The 17,904-nt window shown below is 48.8% G+C and overlaps 1 protein-coding gene across 2 annotated transcripts in view; it reads left to right on the forward strand.

The window, feature by feature from the left end:
• AP3B1 (adaptor related protein complex 3 subunit beta 1) overlaps nt 1-17,904 on the forward strand; it is a 1,831,130-nt gene that overhangs the window by 1,630,704 nt on the left and 182,522 nt on the right. For both annotated transcript variants that reach the window (XM_078675217.1, XM_078675216.1), the window contains exon 25: nt 12,027-12,124. In XM_078675217.1, coding sequence (XP_078531343.1) covers nt 12,027-12,124 — 98 coding nt within the window. The remainder of the gene's footprint in view (nt 1-12,026; nt 12,125-17,904) is intronic.

Here is a 17,904-nt window from a genome sequence, read left to right on the forward strand (position 1 = left end):
TTTTTATAATTTTTCTTTACATTTCTACTACACATTGAATAGCAAAAAGACAAAACACACTGCACACTCTGATATTTACACTATTGTTCATACTACATAGCATGTAACGTTACAAACTAACATAAATAATCCTACACAGAATCGTTACAAAAACACACCATTACATACAAAGAAATCAATGAATGAACAAACTCAATAGAACGAGGAATATAAGCCAACAAATGGCAAATGTTTGAAAAAAAAATTGTAGGCTAACTGATCCTAGTGTCTCTTTCAAGCCTAACTCCTTGGGGTTCACACAAATTTTACATGAAGCATCTGAAGGCAATCGGGGTACAGGAAGGAAAATTATATGCCATAGAACACTAAAAAAAATCTCTCTCCAAGTCACAGGCTGCTCCTGCTCAAGATCATGGGGTCATTCCCACTGTAAGTCACAGGCTCATGCCAATTCCTCATGCTAGTCCAAGACGTGCTGTAAGTGCAAAAAAGCCAACCGGGATTTGTCTTCCTCTTGCCTTTCCCACGCTGGGAAGTAGCTGCGTTGTTGACACTCCAAGATCTCAACATCGCTGGTATCATCCGATCCAGTGCTTGTTACAAGGCTGGTCCCAACAGACCCGAGTTCCCTGGGCCATCGATCTTGCATCGGGCAGAAACCATGCTGCAAATTTTCAAACCGATGTCCGCTTCATCTGGAATGCCTTTGAGCCTCATGGAGCCTTGTGGGCCCCCAGTACCACTTCAGCTTCAAGGCCCTTCCCTGTCATTGACTGACCCTGTTGGGCCTTCTCACTCCTCTTTGCTGGCACCAACCCATGCCTCCATGCTGATCTGGATTATACCGCGGCTGTCCCTGACTCCAGCTGTGCTGGCTTCAGCTCTGGTCCCAACATTGATTTCTGACATAGTACCAATAATGTTGTGCTCCAAAATAACCGAAGTGCAACCTCTGACATCTGAAAGAGACACGTTAGTGATAGATTCCTTACCTTAGAATATCCCCAGGCGTCAGACTGGATCCGGAAATTTTTGCGTAGCAATACCCTTGCGCGCCGGCAGGCATCGTCCACGGCTCCGCGTCCGTCGTCGGCGTCGTTAGCGCCGGAATGACGTCGTCGGAGTACTTAGACGCCGCCCATGCGCGCTGACGTCAGTTCTTCTTTTTTCCGTGCCAGCTAGCGCAGATCCGGAGAAGCTCTACCCCTTAGTCTTTTTTGACTTAACTTTGATCTTTTTGATCATTTTTCTACTCGAGTTTTCGACTCCGACGGTGCCGGTAGGGATGCCCGGGTTCAAACCCTGTTCCAAGTGTGACCGACTGATGTCGGTTACCGACCCCCATCGCCGGTGCCTGAAGTGTCTAGGCCTCGATCACGACGATCGTACCTGCTCCGACTGACGGGCCCTGACGTCGAAAGCTAGGCGGGAGCGGTCCCGCAAGCTGCTCGAGCTCCGGCAGTCGGCCCGCGCCGCTCCAGGTCCCGGTCCCACGGGAGGTCGAGGGACCGGTCGCGGGGTCGGAGCCCTCGCAGCTCCGGGAGTGGACATTGGTCATCGAGATCCAAGTCCTCAGGTAAGAGGCATGAGAGGTCGGAGAGGCGTCATCGTTCCTCCGACCCACCCCGACGCTCGCGCGATGCGGCCGGGGGTTCGGGTGACACCACCCACGCGGCTCCGACTGAGTCGCAGGCGTCGCCACCTGCCCCACACCTTCGGGTCCCTGGGCATGAAGCGACGCCAGAGGAGATCGAGCGGTACCTCATGGCCATGAGGTTCCTCCCTCCTCAGCCGGGTTCCGCGGCGCCTTCGGGCACAGCGGCCCCGGCTGGAGGCCCTTGCGGGTCGGATGCTTCGGCCTTGACGCCGTCGGGTGCTTCAGCCCCGGCGCCGCCGGCGACTTCGGTCCCGGCGCCGCAGGACCTCACCGGATCCGCTTCCGGATCCAGGTCGTCACCGGTCGACCTCACTGGCGCCGGCCCCGCGGGTGTCACCCCCGGCGCCCCTTGTGGACGCCGTCCCCAATGTTCCCTTCGGTCCGACTCTGGCGCCGGAACGGCGCCGCTGGGCGCCGCTTCCAACGGCCTTCGGAGATTTTTATTTCCATGAGGAGGCCCCGTCTGTTGAACCTGTTCTACAGGAGATGGGTGACGAAGGTGATTGGGAGGGGTCTGCTGACCCTCTGGCAGGGGAATGCCAGTCTCAAGAGGACTGGACATATGAGCTTGGGGAGGCCAGTGGTATTGACACTTCGCCAGACACTGGATTTGTCTCCCCTCCCACCGTGGCTACAGAGGAGGGGGCTGCTTACAGTGTATTGTTGACGAGGGCGGCCAAGGCCTTAAACCTTGAGCTCCCCGTCGCGGCCGTGAGGACTAACCTCCTCACTGAGGTCCTTAAACCGCAGGCAAGCTCCAGTGAGCCACTGCTGCCGTTTAATGAGGCCTTGTGTGACGTTCTTGTGGGCACTTGGTCCAAGCCCGCTTGTGGATAAGAACGTGGCCAGACGCTACCGCCCGGCACCGGGCGACCCTTGCTTTTTGTCCACCCATCCCACCCCCAAGAGCTTGGTCATCCAGGCCTCTACTTCCCAGACCGCATTCCCGACGGCCCCGCCCGATCGGGAATCCAAGAGGTACGAGCAGTTCGGGAAGAAGGTGTTCTCGTCCCTCAGTTTGGGACTGCGGTCTGTCAATACCGCATGCCTCTTGGGCCGCTACACCCACACTCTGTGGGATACGGTTGCGGACGTGCTGCCACAATGCCCGGAGGAGGTCCGGGCTAAACTCACCCAAGCCCTTGCGGAGGGTCGAGATGCAGCGCGATATTCCATCCGGTGTGGGCTGGATACCACGGACTCACTGGGCAGGGCGATGGCAACGACGGTGGCGGTTCGCCGCCACGCCTGGTTGAGGACCGCCAACTTTTCGGCCGATGTCCAGTCCACTCTTCTGGACATGCTGTTCGATGGCCGTCGCCTCTTTGGCGACAAGGCAGACCATGCGCTTGAGCGATTTAAGGACTCCAGGGCTACGGCCAAGTCCTTGGGCCTCTCGGCCCCACGCCAGCAATCGGTGCCTTTCACTCCTTTCGTGGCTACGGAAGGGGCGCCCCCACACGAGCTGCCAGCCATGCACCGCAGAATGTTCAACAGCGCGGTGGTGGCCGTGGAAACCGCCGTAACGGCGGTCGGGGACAGCGGCGAGGCCAGTCCACACTCCCTCCGCAGCACCTGCCTCAAAACCTTCCGAGTTTTCAGGCCCATGTGACGCCAGTGGGGGGCAGGGGTCGCCATCACCACTTCCACTGGCGCACTGTCTCGTCGGACAGGTGGGTGCTGCAAATCGTCCGAAGGGGCTACTCCCTCCCCTTCGAGGCGACCCCTCCAGCCATGCCACCGCAATTCCACCGCGTGTCGGGGGATCACTTGCAACTTCTGCACGAGGAAGTCACAGCCCTCTTGGCCAAGGGGGCCATCGAGCGCGTTCCTGGGCCGGAAGTAGGGTGTGGTTGTTACTCCCACTACTTTCTGGTACCCAAGAAGGGCAAAGGGGGCCTACGCTCTATCTTGGACCCACGGAACGTCAACGGCTTTCTCCGGAAGGAGAAGTTCAAGATGCTGACTTTGGCTCAGGTCTTAGCTGCCCTGGACCCCGGAGACTGGATGGTAGCGTTGGACTTGCAGGACGCTTATTTTCACATCCCCGTCCTGCCGGCCCACCGGCGTTACCTGCGGTTCACGGTAGGCCACGAGCACTTTCAGTTTACCGTGCTCCCCTTCGGCCTTACCAGCGCCCCACGGGTGTTCACGAAGGTGATGGCGGTGGTCGCAGCTCATCTGCGCAGGTTAGGGGTGTCAGTCTTCCCCTACCTCGACGACTGGTTGTTGAAGGCGGGCTCGCCCCAGACTGTCGTCAGCCACCTCCAGACTACGGCCGACCTCCTGCACTTGCTGGGGTTCTCCATCAATGTGCCGAAGTCGCACCTGTGTCCCTCTCAGAAGCTCCTCTTCACCGGAGCGGTTCTAGTCTCGGCGCAGTTTCGGGTTTATCCTCCCGAACAGCGGGTTCGGGATATTCAGGCTCTGATTCCGATCTTTCAGCCTTTATCCCGGGTCTCGGTCAGGTTGATACTGCGGCTTCTGGGGCTGATGGCCTCCTGCATCCTTCTTGTGCATCACGCCCGATGGCGGATGCGGGCTCTGCAGTGGGACCTGAAGTTTCAGTAGGCCCAGCATCAGGGCAACTTGTCCGATCACGTCTTGATCTCGGAGGGCACTGTGAGACAGCTGCAGTGGTGGCTTACGGACCGCGATTGGGTCAGTGGCAGATCCCTCTCCCTACCCCACCCGGAGCACGTGGTTGTGACGGACGCGTCCCTCCAGGGCTGGGTTGGCCACATGGGGGAGGTGGAGATCAGAGGCCTCTGGTCTCCGGCGGAGTCCCAGCTCCATATCAACCTTCTGGAGCTGCGGGCGATTCGTCTAGCACTGAAGGCATTCCTCCCCTCTGTCCGGGGGAGTGTAGTGCAGGTGTTCACGGACAACACCGCCGCCATGTGGTACTGCAACAAACATGGCGGGGTGGGGTCGTGGACCCTATGCCAGGAGGCACTGCGCCTCTGGCAGTGGGTGGAACGTCAGGGCGTTACCCTGGTGGTTCAACACCTGGCAGGTTCTTTGAATGCCAGGGCGGACGAACGCAGCCGTCGGTGCATGATGGATCACGAATGGCGTCTGAGCTCGGACGTGGCGTAAGGCCTCTTTCAGCAATGGGAGAGCTTTGGTTAGATCTATTCGCCACCGAAGAGAACGCGCAATGTCATCAGTTCTGCGCGTTGGAATTTCCAAGGCGGCACTCGCTCGGAGACGCTTTTCGTCGCGAGTGGAGTTGCGGTCCGTTGTACGCCTTTCCGCCTATACCACTTCTGCCCAGAGTACTGAAGAAGATCAGGTGCGACCGGGCCCAGGTTATCCTTGTGGCTCCGGACTGGGCACGAAGATGCTGGTATCCCGAGCTACTCAGCATGTCAGTAGATCCCCCGATTCGTCTGCCTCTTCGGGAGGACCTTCTGTCGCAGCAGCAGGGGACGGTCCTCCACCCGAACCTGTCCAGTCTCCACCTACAAGCTTGGAGATTGAGCGGCGACAGTTGAGGCCATTTGACTTGCCTCCTGAAGTCTGTCATGTCATTCTGGCAGCCAGGCGTCCATCCACAAAGTCGGTATACGCCTGCAGGTGGAACAGATTTGTGGCATGGTGCACAGCAAAGGCTGTGGAACTTCTCTCTGCACCCCTTTCTGAGGTTCTCCTCTTCCTTCTTTCCCTTGCCCAGCAGGGATCTGCTCTGGGCACTATCAAGGGGTACCTTTCTGCCCTTTCCGCCTTCTTAAGGTTACCTGATCAGCCTTCTTTGTTCAAGTCCCCTATTGTAAATAGATTTCTAAAGGGCATCACACACATGTTTCCTCCTGTTCCTTTCGTGATGCCCCAGTGGGACTTGAACCTGGTTCTAACTTTCCTGATGTGTGCTCCCTTTGAGCCGCTCCATAACTGTCCTCTCCGTCTTCTTACTTTGAAGACTGCCTTCCTGGTTGCCATCACCTCTGCCAGGAGAGTGAGTGAGCTCCAGGCTCTTTCTTCCACACCTCCTTTCCTCTCTGTTCATCGGACAAGGTTGTGTTGTGGACAAGACCTTCTTTCCTGCCCAAGGTTGTCACGGCCTTCCACATCGGGCAGTCCATTACCTTGCCCACCTTCTTTCCGCCTCCGCATCCCTCAAAAGAGGAAGAGAGGCTCCACCGTCTGGACCCAAAACGTGCGCTCTCTTACTACTTGGATCGCACACGCCTGTTCCGGGTGGATCACCAACTCTTTGTTGGTTACGTGGGCGCTAAGAAGGGAAAGGCGGTGCACAAGCGAACCATCTCGCGGTGGATCATCTTGTGTATCCAGGCATGCTACTCCTTGGCTAAGAAGGAGCCCCCTGTTGGATTAAGGGCTCATTCCACTTGGGCCACGACGACTACCACTGCCCTGAGCCGGGGAGTGCCCTTCCAGGACATTTGCCAGGCAGCTACGTGGGCCTCGCTGCACACGTTTGCAAGACACTACTGCCTGGACAGCCAAGTCCGGATGGATGACTTCTTTGGCCGTTCCGTCCTCCAGGACTTTCTGGTGTGATTATTGGTTCGCAGACCCACCACCGGGGTTGGTATTGCTGGGGTATCTATTCTAAGGTAAGGAATCTATCACTAACTTGTCTCTTTCAGATGCACAAGTTACTACTTGTGTAACGATATATCTGTAAGAGACATTAGTTAGTGATAGATTCCTTACCGACCCACCCATCCTCCCCGTTCTGCGAACCGATATCTAGGGTTAAGGTCATCCCCTTTCAGGGCCCTAGTTTCATGGCACCAGTGTTGGTTCTATCATGGCTCTGCGTATCTGGCGTGGAATAGCTGTGTATCAGAACTGACGTCAGTGCGGTGTCTAAGTACTCCGACGACTTCATTCCGGCGCTAACGACGTCGACGACGGACGCGGAGCTGCGGACGACGCCTACCGGCACGCAGGGGTATTGCTACGCAAGAATTTCCGGGTCCAGTCTGACGCCTGGGGATATTCTAAGGTAAGGAATCTATCACTAACTAATGTCTCTTACAGATATATCGTTACACAAGTAGTAACTTGTGCATTAGGTGATCCTCATTCTCTTCTTTAACACCAGTACCACAGGTGGCTGGAGGCCTTTTGTGGCTCAGATTCAGTTGCAGTCCAGGAGCTTCAAAATGTACCACTTGGTGATAACAACAATAAGTTGGATAACTTACTCTCCACTCCCTATACTGATGCTGGATTGCTGCTGGACTTGCAGAATGCTAGTCGTCTAGCAGGCAATTTGAAGGCGTCATCGATGAAACTATGGTCCAATCCCCTAGTTAGTCTCTCAGTGGCTAGATAGCATAGTCTGGCCCCTGCTTTTCTCACTCAGCATTCATGGTGAAGTATTCTTGCCAAAGATCGCTACTTCTGTCTTGTCAGCAGTGTTGCGTTTGAGACATTTGGCTTTCATCCAGTTAATGACATTGGTCATGCAGGCGATGAACTTTTTTCTTTTTTTTTAAAGTATTTTATTGATTTTTCAAAACCTCATGACGTTCTCTTACAATAATCAACAATTTTCCCAACCCCCACCCCTCAAACAAGGCAGGAGGAGACCAAAGGCATCCAATCACCCTCTTGCGGTCGGGGAGTCACCAGTTCACTTGCAGCTCACTTCACCACTGGGGCAACCAGCACTATCGGTCCGCCGGTGACAACTTGCCTTGGCTGCGTTTTTGCAGTCCTTCTACCTTCGGAGGCCACCGCGCTTTTCTCTGGAACATTTTCCTCTAGTGAGAGCCATCAGCAGGTTCCCCCCCAGCCAGAGCCACTCCCCTCGGTTTGTGGAGCCTGGGGTAACAGGAGAAAAGATCCTAATCTGACCTTGGGTGCTGGAGCTCAGCGGTTACACTGCTGCCTCCATGCATCCCAGGCCACGCTCTCCGGTGAACTTGTTTCTTGTGTCTGGGGTTTTGTCCGAGGAGAAGAGTTGTGTGTCATCTACATAGGAGAGGATGTTGATGTTATGTACGCGGATGACGTTGGCCACTGGAATCCTGCATACGTTGAAGAGAGTGGGGCTCAGCGAGGAACCTTCAGGCACTCTGCAGATGAGTTTGAGGGGCTTCAGAGGAGTAAGGTGCCATGCTGACAGCTTTTTTTCTAACTGTTAAGAAGGAGCTCATCCAGCGAATAGTGGGTCCTTGGATGGTAATCTTGTGCAGGCACCTGATGAGGACGGGGTGTGAGACCGTGTTATATGCTGCAGAGAGACTCATGTGAATGGGGGCTGCGGGGTCTCCTCAGTCAAGGATCATGCAGCTGTTGTATGTGTCGGCAATGAGGGCTATTTCTATACTGATATTGTCCCTGAATCCTGACTGCATGGCATCCAAGGAGCTGGGGGACATTGAGGTGGTTGGTTAGGCATCGGTTGATTAGTTTCTCTAAGGCCTTTGCTGTGTATGGTAGGAGGGAGATGGGTCTGTAATTGGAAAACGTGGCTGGGTTAGTGGATGATTTCTTGAGCAGGGGCATATGATGGCATGTTTCCAGGTGTCCGGGAATGTATCTGAGTCAATGGAGGTGTTGAGGATGGGTGTTACTGCTTCGTTGATCAGTAGGAGTCCTTTGGTGCAAGTGCAGTGGGGCAAGGGTCAGATGGAGCCCCAAGTGGATGGTCTTCATGGTAGCATGAGGTCAGGGTTTGTTTAACGGCCGTGACGGGAAGTTGAGTTGTGACGGGGTTCGGTTGAGGGTTGGAGTTGCTGTATATGGAGGTGATCAGATACACTTCAATGTAGGAGATCCTTGATGTAGGACCACTCAGTGATGCCTCCGGATAAAATGATTAAAACTGAGAAATGCATTATTGTTACTGAAGGACTATGCATTTATGTATGTGACCAGACATTCTGTCCTGTAATTCCTTCTGATTGTTGAATGTATAGTTATCGTAGTTATAGTATAGCCATTAAAAAGGCATGTTGTTTTTAAAAAGCTCATATTTAAGGCATAATTCAGTCTGAGTTCCGGAAGCTTATTAAGGATTTTGGTTGCTTGGTACCACAAGGCACTTTCAGCTACAGCTGTATGTATGCGGTATGTTACAGTGCAAACCCGGCCAAAAGGCTGCAGAGTGTGGGTTCAAGGTCAAAGGCAGAATTCAGTCAGTGGGTGATATAAGAGGTAGCTGACTTATGCAAGCAGAAGTGCACTGTTACTGCATTGTGTTGTAGTGGTTATCAACTCTTTCCTAAACTGGAGCGGTGGTGGGGTGGTCCTAATGGATCCTAGGTCTATTGGTGTAAAATGCCTGCTGCCTTGTTTTTTTTTTTTTTTTTTTACACATCTTAGTCTCCAGTCTGATTGTTTCCTGGCTGCAAATATCCCGAAAGCCACCTTAGATGGTGAACTTGTCTTAATTGAGTTCCATAAGGATGGAGCTGATGTGATCCTACTTCTTAAGGCTCTGGTGGAGACCTGCTGCGGCATGTAGAATGCTCCTACAGTGGTCTAAGGGGCGTTGTGAAGTCTGGGAAGCCATGAGGCCGGGTGTTATCTCCATTCTAATGCAAGAGCGTGAGGGCTTGAAGAGCAGTTCCCACTTTGTTCTGGTGTTCAAGGTGAATCCATGCAACTTGGCATTCAGTGAAAGCTGGGGTTGGAAACCATCATGGTTCATGTCATTGAGCCAAGTTGTACTAGCTCATGGTTGTTTTCTTAGCAAATACCGAGAATTCTTATTTGGTTGCATTGAGCCTTAAGCAGGCACTGAACGTCCAGGCTTGGATGACATGCAGGTGTTGAATGTGTGGGGAAAAGTAGACTTTCAAGTAGAGTTGTTCTGTCAGCATATTGGTGAATTTTGATGCTTGTATCTGTGAGCAGAGCCCTAAGGGGCTCCATCTAGAGGTTGATGAAGGATGGATGGATAATTATGCCTAGATTTCTATCCAAGTTGGGTGAAAATTGTTCCGTGAAATGCTCCAATTTGTTTTAATTTGTTGAAAAGTTCTCACCTCTTTAAAAGTTCATCCATCACCGCCGGGTCTAATCCTTCACCCCAGAGTGTGTTTCTCTGCCCCTCCATGCCCTCTGCTGCAGAGAAGGTGTGCCCACAACGTACTGGATAGTGGGTCTGTGCATTGATAGAACTAGTCGCAAGTGCTGCTGCTTTTCCATCTCGCTTTGGTCTCTGGAGACCCAGAGGCAGTGTGGAAAGGCAACCCGCCCACCTTTTTGTCCAGTAGGTGCCGGAGGCAAGTCATTGTGCACTGCAGAGATGTCACACCAATGTACTGCAGCGTTAAGTGTCACCAGAAGCCATCTTTCAGGGTAAAAAAGATTGGCATCAATAATAGTTTGTTTTTTTCATTGTAATTTTGCCTTGCTGCTGGAAGGTTTTTAAGGTCAGATAACGGAGTCTTAATAAAATTCAGTATTTGCCAGTGGTTACGTAGCATCCAGCACATATATGGGGAGATGCATCAACGTTTTTGTTTGCGATTCCTAAATTGCGAAAATTAAGGAATCGCAATTTAGAAATCACAAACGGCAATGCATGAACAATTTGCATTTATTTTTGCGATTCGGTATATTTCCTTAATTGCAATTCACATTTTGCGAATCGCAATTAAGGAAAACCCTTCCCATTGATTCCTATGGGCCTGAATGGGAAGGCATTCACATTTTGCGAATTTCAAATTGCGATTCGCAAAATGTGAATGCAATTTCAAGGGTGCAGGGGGGTCCAAAGAACACCTCCCTGCACCCCTAAAATGTAACTTTCAATGCAATTTACACACACACATGCCCCAAGGGCATGTGTGTGTGTGTAAATTTAAACTTTCAAAAATGCAATTTGTGCATATTTGAAAGTTTTCAGTAATTTAGCATGAAGTTCAACTTCATGCTAATTTACCACTTCCAAATTGCGAATTCGCAATTAAAAAATGGCCATGCATTGCATTTAAGAAATCTGAAATTGCGATTTCTTAAATGCAGTCTCAATTTTAGAAATCACAACATGGTTGCGATTCCTAAAATTGCGAAATACATGATGCATTCCAAATTAGTCAATTGCATTCACAAACGGCCGAAAATTGCGATTCGCACCGTTTGCGAATGCAATTGACTTTGATGAATGTGGGCATTTGTCCTTTGTTGAAAAGGGATAAGGTCCTTCACTTTACGTGGAACACAGATTTCATGCAATCTAAAGAGCTGACACTCTTGTTTGGATGCCATCATTCCTTGGCAAGGGAGCATCATCTATTTCCGTGATCCTTTTTGTAAAACGGTGTCCGATTGAAGCCTACTAAACTTTTGAGAACCCAAATGACCATGGACGTCAATTCACCAAAATGCCTGGGGAAGCAGAAGTAACATTGCATTCTATTTGACCTCTACTTTGGCTCACACACATGCTTACACATACTAACACATTCACACACACTCACTCACTCACATAAACACACTCTCACCCGCAAGCATGCATACAAACTACATTTAACAGCATTTTTCTTTTACTTACTTTAGCTTCCAGATAGGGGCATATTCCAGCTAATGAACTCAATATTTTATTACACTAATAGTGAATAATATTTACTATTTGTATAATAAAAAAGTTGACAGAACCTAGGCAACTGATGCTCCTACCAGCGTCCATTAGGAAGAGCTGCCCCTGTGTTCCAGGCACTGATTTTGCCACCTCTGAGGCCAGGGGTAGCAAAAACATTGCCAGGGGTAGCAAGGGCCAAGCCAGGGGTCGCAACTACGACCCCTAAATGACGTCCATGTGGATAACTAGTAGCTAGGTGTGCATTACATTTTTTTGCAAGACTCAATAGCGTAAAGTAGTAGACAGCCATACCATTTACATAGCCACTTTTAGCGGTCGAGGAGTCTTCCTTTATATAGGTCAAATATTACGCTATATGTCAGACATAATAGCGTTTAATGTAGCTTTGTTTTGGAAAGTCTGCAGTCTAGATGCTTGTGCCAGTGTTACTTACTAAAACGAACCATAAACATTCAATATGCAGAAAAAAGTGTTAAATATGCTGTCTCTTAAAGTTGCTCAATTTTGGGTAATAATTTGGGGTCTGTTCACTTATTCGTGCTCTTTTGGGGAGGAATTGATGATTATATGAAATCTGAAACCGCACAAAGTAGTTATCAGACTGCATTAATGATTTATGCTGATTTGTTTACACAGCCGAGTTGGTCACCGTTAGGAATATATATTGGTGTGCCTAACCACTAGTTTGGACATTTGAAACCTAACGCGGCTGAATCTGCCTTCACAATTTTTAAGGCTGATAAAATTGGTTTCATTTTGCGTTTACTCTAGGTCAAGACTGCATAGATTAATGTATCACTACATTTATTGATTGATGTGTTTTTTTCTATTCTTTAGCACCAAGGAGGACCAGTTCAGTGTTAATATTCAGCCCCCCGTTGGGGAGCTGCTGTTACCAGTGACCATGTCTGAAAAGGATTTCATAAAAGAGCAAGGTGAGCAAATCTTTGCAGCATGTTTGGCTGTTTATAGTTTGTGTGCCCTGTCAGTGCTTTACTGCTTTTCAAATGAGGCTTTGATTCCGTACCGACTTTTTATATTAAAAGTGCAATATTACTGCATGCACAAGTTTATATTTGCAATTCAGTCCGCTTGAATAAAAAAACAAAAAACAATTATGTCTCCAGTTTGAGGTAAAACTATCCAAGGGTGTGCCAGGAATTAACTGCGTCAAAATAAATTTGATTCTGATTGTATGCAGGAGTCAAATGGTGAAATATGCTTTATTAATATGTGTTTAAATAAATCCTCCGCATTGGAATTCCAGCCGACTTACTTCTCAGTTGAGGTTTCCATTTCTGCTCCATTTGAGGACCTGCAATCACATATATATTAAAGTGGCATTGATTGATTGATTGTTATGTTAAATGGCAGATTATACTCTACACTGATCAATTGAGGAAGTGTGTTTTAACACATGCTGGCCGATGGCTCTTACCTGCGGGCTTTAAGGACTTTGTTCATGTAAATGTTGTCATCATACCACTGAAACTAAGAGCTTGCTGAAAAGTTTGCTCTGTAAATTTCCTTGCGATCCATTGATATTTGTCTTGATGTTCCTGCCCTTTGCTGGCTGAAGTCTGCCTCGCTGCTGGACAGGCTGCTCAGCAAGCCTAGGTGACTGATTGACTGGGGCTTTGCTACAATAGCGTTTCACTGTTGAAAAACATTGCCGAAGGGGGTAAGTGAAGCAAGTTATTATGCCTCTTCTCTTTCAGTTTGCCACTTTATATGTTGATCAACTTCTGCATGCCGTGCTGTGCCGGCATTTTTCCCTGAGTGACCGTTCCGAACCATGAGTGCACACAAGACGGGCGCATGGAGAATAGCTCTGGTCCTCTGTGGAGTTGTTGCCAAAATGTCTTTTTTCTTCTGCCATTTTACTACTGTGGTTGTTGATTATGTCTCTGAGCAGGGCTGGCAGCTGTTTGCGGTGGTTAATAGAGCAGAAAGGCTACTCTGAATAAAGCTATTTGAAAATTTGTTTATGTGGAGTTTGTGTTCGTCCGCGGGGGTCTCTTGGCATTGCTGCAGTGCTCGGTCTGTCTTCCTGAATTGATCCTTTGATGCTTGCCTCGATGCTAGCAAATTTACCAGTGTTAAAGCCCCTTTCTCGCTGCTTATTTAGCATTGCTTTCCTGCTGTAGCCGAGGGCTTTTGCTAATGCCTTGTTTCGAGCTAGAATCTCTAACTCTGTTTTTGTTACCCAATTCTAAGACCCTAATCATTGCTGAATTGAGTTGCTCAGAGAAAAATCCCACATCACAAAAAATAACTCTATACAAATTCGAGCAACAGAAAGGTCACATGGGTAAAATTAAGGTCTATTTGACTAAGTAGAGCTCTTTGCATTTCATTGTCACGATTGGGTACGGGAGGAGTGGGGAGGGTAAGCGAACCGTAGTAAAATAACCCTGAACACTTCTGATGTAAAAACTCTCGGATCACCCTTTTAGTACTGCCACAGCCTTTAAACTATCGCCTTGGTCCATGCAGTGTCTGAGAAGGATTGAAGGGTTTTAGTGCTTTAGATTGCGGTCCTTTAATGGATGAATGCTGAAATATTGCAGAAGAGCACAACTGACAATATTAATGCACCTTTCAAGAACAGCCTTTAGTTAGATTTGAGATTTTCGTGTGCATACTGTAACACGTAGATTTAATTGGCCGGTTTAGCACACCAGGACAGTGATGAGACAATTTACAGAATGCCAACCTACTGTGGTCCCAAAGTGCTGGTTACGGTTCTACAGACATTTCTGCCTTCCTGTTGCTTTTTGTGGCAATGTTTAGAGTGATGATTTGATGCATGGCATGCAAATCAAGGCTAATACATCCCTCCCTGCACCTCTGCCTCAGTTGTTGCCTCCAAAATGTTTTATGTAAATCTATCAGTCGTCTCATCAGCCTGAAAGAGTGAGCCGATTGATTTAAATAAGGCTCTGGCCAGTCAGCCATTTATCATGCTTACAGCGAGGCCCCAAGACTCATCACTAAACAAGCACTGCGCCGCTCAGGCATGTGAAGGAAATGTTGAGGGACCTTGTTGGACAGGCGCGCCAACAAAGTCCTATCTGCATTAATGTGCGGAAACATAGCAGCTGAAGCCCTCCTACTAAAGACTCTTCTTCATTCCTCCTGCAGTGAAGGCTGATCAGGGAGATGTATGATGGAAGGGACGTTTTGCTGACTTGCCTTACACCATAAAGTGTTTTTAAACTATCTGTACGGACGTTTTCCTCTGGTTCAGTTCTCGTAACCTCTTGTATCCCAATATGAATTGGAGGCTCATCAGAGGACGAATTTGGCGAAGATTTAATTGAAATATTTTGTTTTCAATCAAATCTGATGAATTTAATTTAGTCTCATTTATGCGTTGAGTAAGCTAATTAGTTATTTGCAGTGTACCGTGTGTTTTAGGTGCAGTGTAGGACAGTGATACTCCCTCTACCGGGTTAGGCTCCTAGCGGCATGTGTGTTTGTCACTTGATGCTTTGAGAAAGCCAAATTGAATCAACAGTGTTTGCTCTCAGGGTATTTGGTTTCAGAAATGGCAGAGTTTGGTATTGCGACCTCACTTTTGCACTTTTAAATTATTTATAAGTAATATTCAGCTAGATTCATCAAGCTCAATTGCGCTCGCAAAGGGCCAGATTCTGAGAATCTGGCCCTTTGCGAGTGCAATTTTTGCATTTGGGATTCATCATCCCAAATGCAAAATTCGCTAATAAAGAATTCGCACATTTGCGAGGAATTGCATTTAAGGAATCTCTATTTGAGATTCCTTAAATGCAATTCATTAACCATTTTTTCATTGCGAATTCGCAATTTTTGGTCGCTATTTACCACGAAGTCTGACTTCGTGGTAAATAGCGAAAAAATTGAAAAAAGCACTTTAGTGCATTTTTCTCACTTGCATGTTACACACACACATGTCCTCTGGACATGTGTGTGCGCAACACCTGTGTAGATGTGCATATCAGGGGTGCTACAGGGTGTCCTTTGGACACCCCTGGCACCCATGAATTTGCATCCTTATTTGCGATTAGCTAATTGCTAATCGCAAATAAGGTGAATGGGAAGTTATTCCTTATTTGCGATTAGCAATTAGCTAATCGCAAATAAGGAAGCTGTAGGAATCGCAATAAGTATTGCGATTCCTACATGAATCCCGTTTTGCGAGTCTGAAATAGCGATTCCTTATGAATTGCTATTATAGACTCGCAAACGGGTCTTTGATGAATCTAGCAGATAGTTTTCACTGTTTTTAGGTTGATTGGTAAATTGTGTTTAGTTCTTACCAGTTGAGATCCAATTGATTAATAAACAACGGTTTGCTGCGAATCGTAAGCAACACACAACCTTTGCCATGCATTCCTAGTGTCAGCCTAGTACAAATACAGTAACCTCCATAATTGTCTCTGCCTGCTCGTTTTTGCTAATTTTACGACTGTTTTGTTGACAAGTTTAGCATTGCTTTATGAGTTTTGGAAATAGAAGGTCACAGTCGCTTTCGTCATCCCATGTTTTTTGGAGCCAAAGTATTTTATTTTAAGTGAGCATTACTGAAATTGCATTTATTTGTAGGTCTCACGGGTGTAGCGGGGTGGGAGAGGGAAGGACTCACTGTAAACAGGGATCCTGAGACTACCTAATTCTCCATAACTAAGCACCAACAGACAAAAACTTGAGAATGTACCTCATATGTTCATTCCACTTCCAAAAGTAGTGGAGTGCTAATCAATCACCAGAAGTTGGGAAACTAGACTAAGAGACAGTGTGTCATTCTGAAGGCTCCAATCACAAACACAAATGCTTTGCAAAGAACATCTGTGCCTGCTTGGTTCCATCCGATTGTCCAGTATTTTTAACATTTCCCGTCTGGTTTTGCCCTTAGTAGGATTACATTTCTATTAAAATGATATTGTGTTTGGAAATAAATTCCAATAAATATTTTCATGCTTAAATAATGTATTTTAGCGGGGTTCATTGGTGTGGAGGGCCAACTGTGGCACAAAGAACATAAAAGAGAATGAAGCCATCTTTTATTGAATGTCTTATCGGTAAAATACACATAGTGATAGATTCCTTACCTTAGAATTACCCCCAGGCGTAAGACTGGATCCGGAAAGTTTTCGCCAGCAGTACCCCTGCGCGTCAGAAGGTGGCCTCGTGTTCGCTGAGATGCCGTCGCAGCAGCTACCTAGACGCCGCCCTTGCGCGCTGACGTTAGTTCTTTCTTTTTACGCCCCAGCTGTGAGAAGTTGGCCTGATATATGATGCTCACTAGTTCTAGTGATCACCTTGTATCAGTCCAAACAACCCTTATGGTGATTGGTTGTAAAGTCAACCTTATAAACCAGCTATCCTAATGGTAGCATGGACAAAGCAGTCTTAGGCTAAACTCTTTTGGCATGTGAAGCGAGCTGTTTTATCACAATATAACCCCTTGAATACCAGATGAAAGGACACCACACAGGTTGTTATGAAAATAAACAGTATATTTATTAATAACAACACCTCTGAACTCTGTATGAGGTCAGAGGGCTAAGCACATGACAATCTCTTAAGAAAAATACGACAAGTTGCACAAAATTACAATGGTGCCCTAGGGGCACGACAAACCATATACTAAGTAAGTGGAATGTGAAAGTCGATAGAAGGAATGGAGCTGTCCAGAGGCTGTAGGATCGATGGGACCACGCTACCCTAACTCTAGGTAAGTAATAGGAGGCCCACGGAACGCGTGTGCAGAGTGTGAACTCACATGCGAGATGCGTAACAACGTCTATGGACAGTACAGTTCAAGTTAAAGGTGAGTACGGACAATCCTGACTAGTTAGGACAACAACAACTGTGGAATTGGACACTAGGACAATTAAACTACCCTTGAGCACCGAAATGCTCTCGTTACCTCACCCACGGGCTGCGGGTGCATAGGTGCCAAAGTGTGTTGGGTTCTCGCGTTGAAGTCAATGGAGCCTGAAAGAAAAGATGCTGCAGGCGAACAGGAGGAAGATGTCCGGTGCGATCCAAGGGTGGATCGGTGAAGAAGAGGACCTGAAAGCAGAGGGGACAGTGTTCAAAGTCACTAGCCAGTGACCGGTGTGGAACCAGGAAGGAACCAGGTGCTGTCGTCGCGATCAGGTGAAGGGTGGACGCTTGACTCTGCAGCCACGTGGACCAGGAGGTGTCTTCGATGACCAGGATGGAGGCACGAGCTGTCCCGCGCAGGCTCTCGCTGTCGGCGGTGTTGGATCCGGAATTGGAGTCAACAGGCCTTGGCAAAGGCAACCCACGCGGTGAAGGGAAAAGACGTCTGGTGCGAACTAGGAGAGTCCGGGGTGCCCCTCTTTTGGAAGGGAGCAAGGGCCAGTCTGGAGCAACCAGACCAGCAGCAAAGATTCAGAGGTTCGTCGTCTAGGAGGCCACTAGCCAGCCGGCAAGTGACTAGACAACGCGTCGAGCAGCAAACAAGCAGAAGGGCCCCACGCAGATCTCGTGGAAGCTGGAGGGCTGATCTTCGGTGCAGGGGCTGCTCGGGGCTGGGGCTTCTCAATCCCCAAAGCACTTGGTCGAGTTTACCTCGGGAGTCGTGCTGGAAGCGAAGTGCAGGTTCGTTCAAGATGGCCGGTCCCACGTGTCTCGTCGCACCCACGGGTCTCAGCTTTGCTGCCGATGTGAGTTGAGGTCGGAGAGGTCTGGGAATCCGGGT

The sequence above is a fragment of the Lissotriton helveticus genome, chromosome 2_1 (assembly GCF_964261635.1).
Source record: "Lissotriton helveticus chromosome 2_1, aLisHel1.1, whole genome shotgun sequence".
NCBI lineage: Eukaryota > Metazoa > Chordata > Amphibia > Caudata > Salamandridae > Lissotriton > Lissotriton helveticus.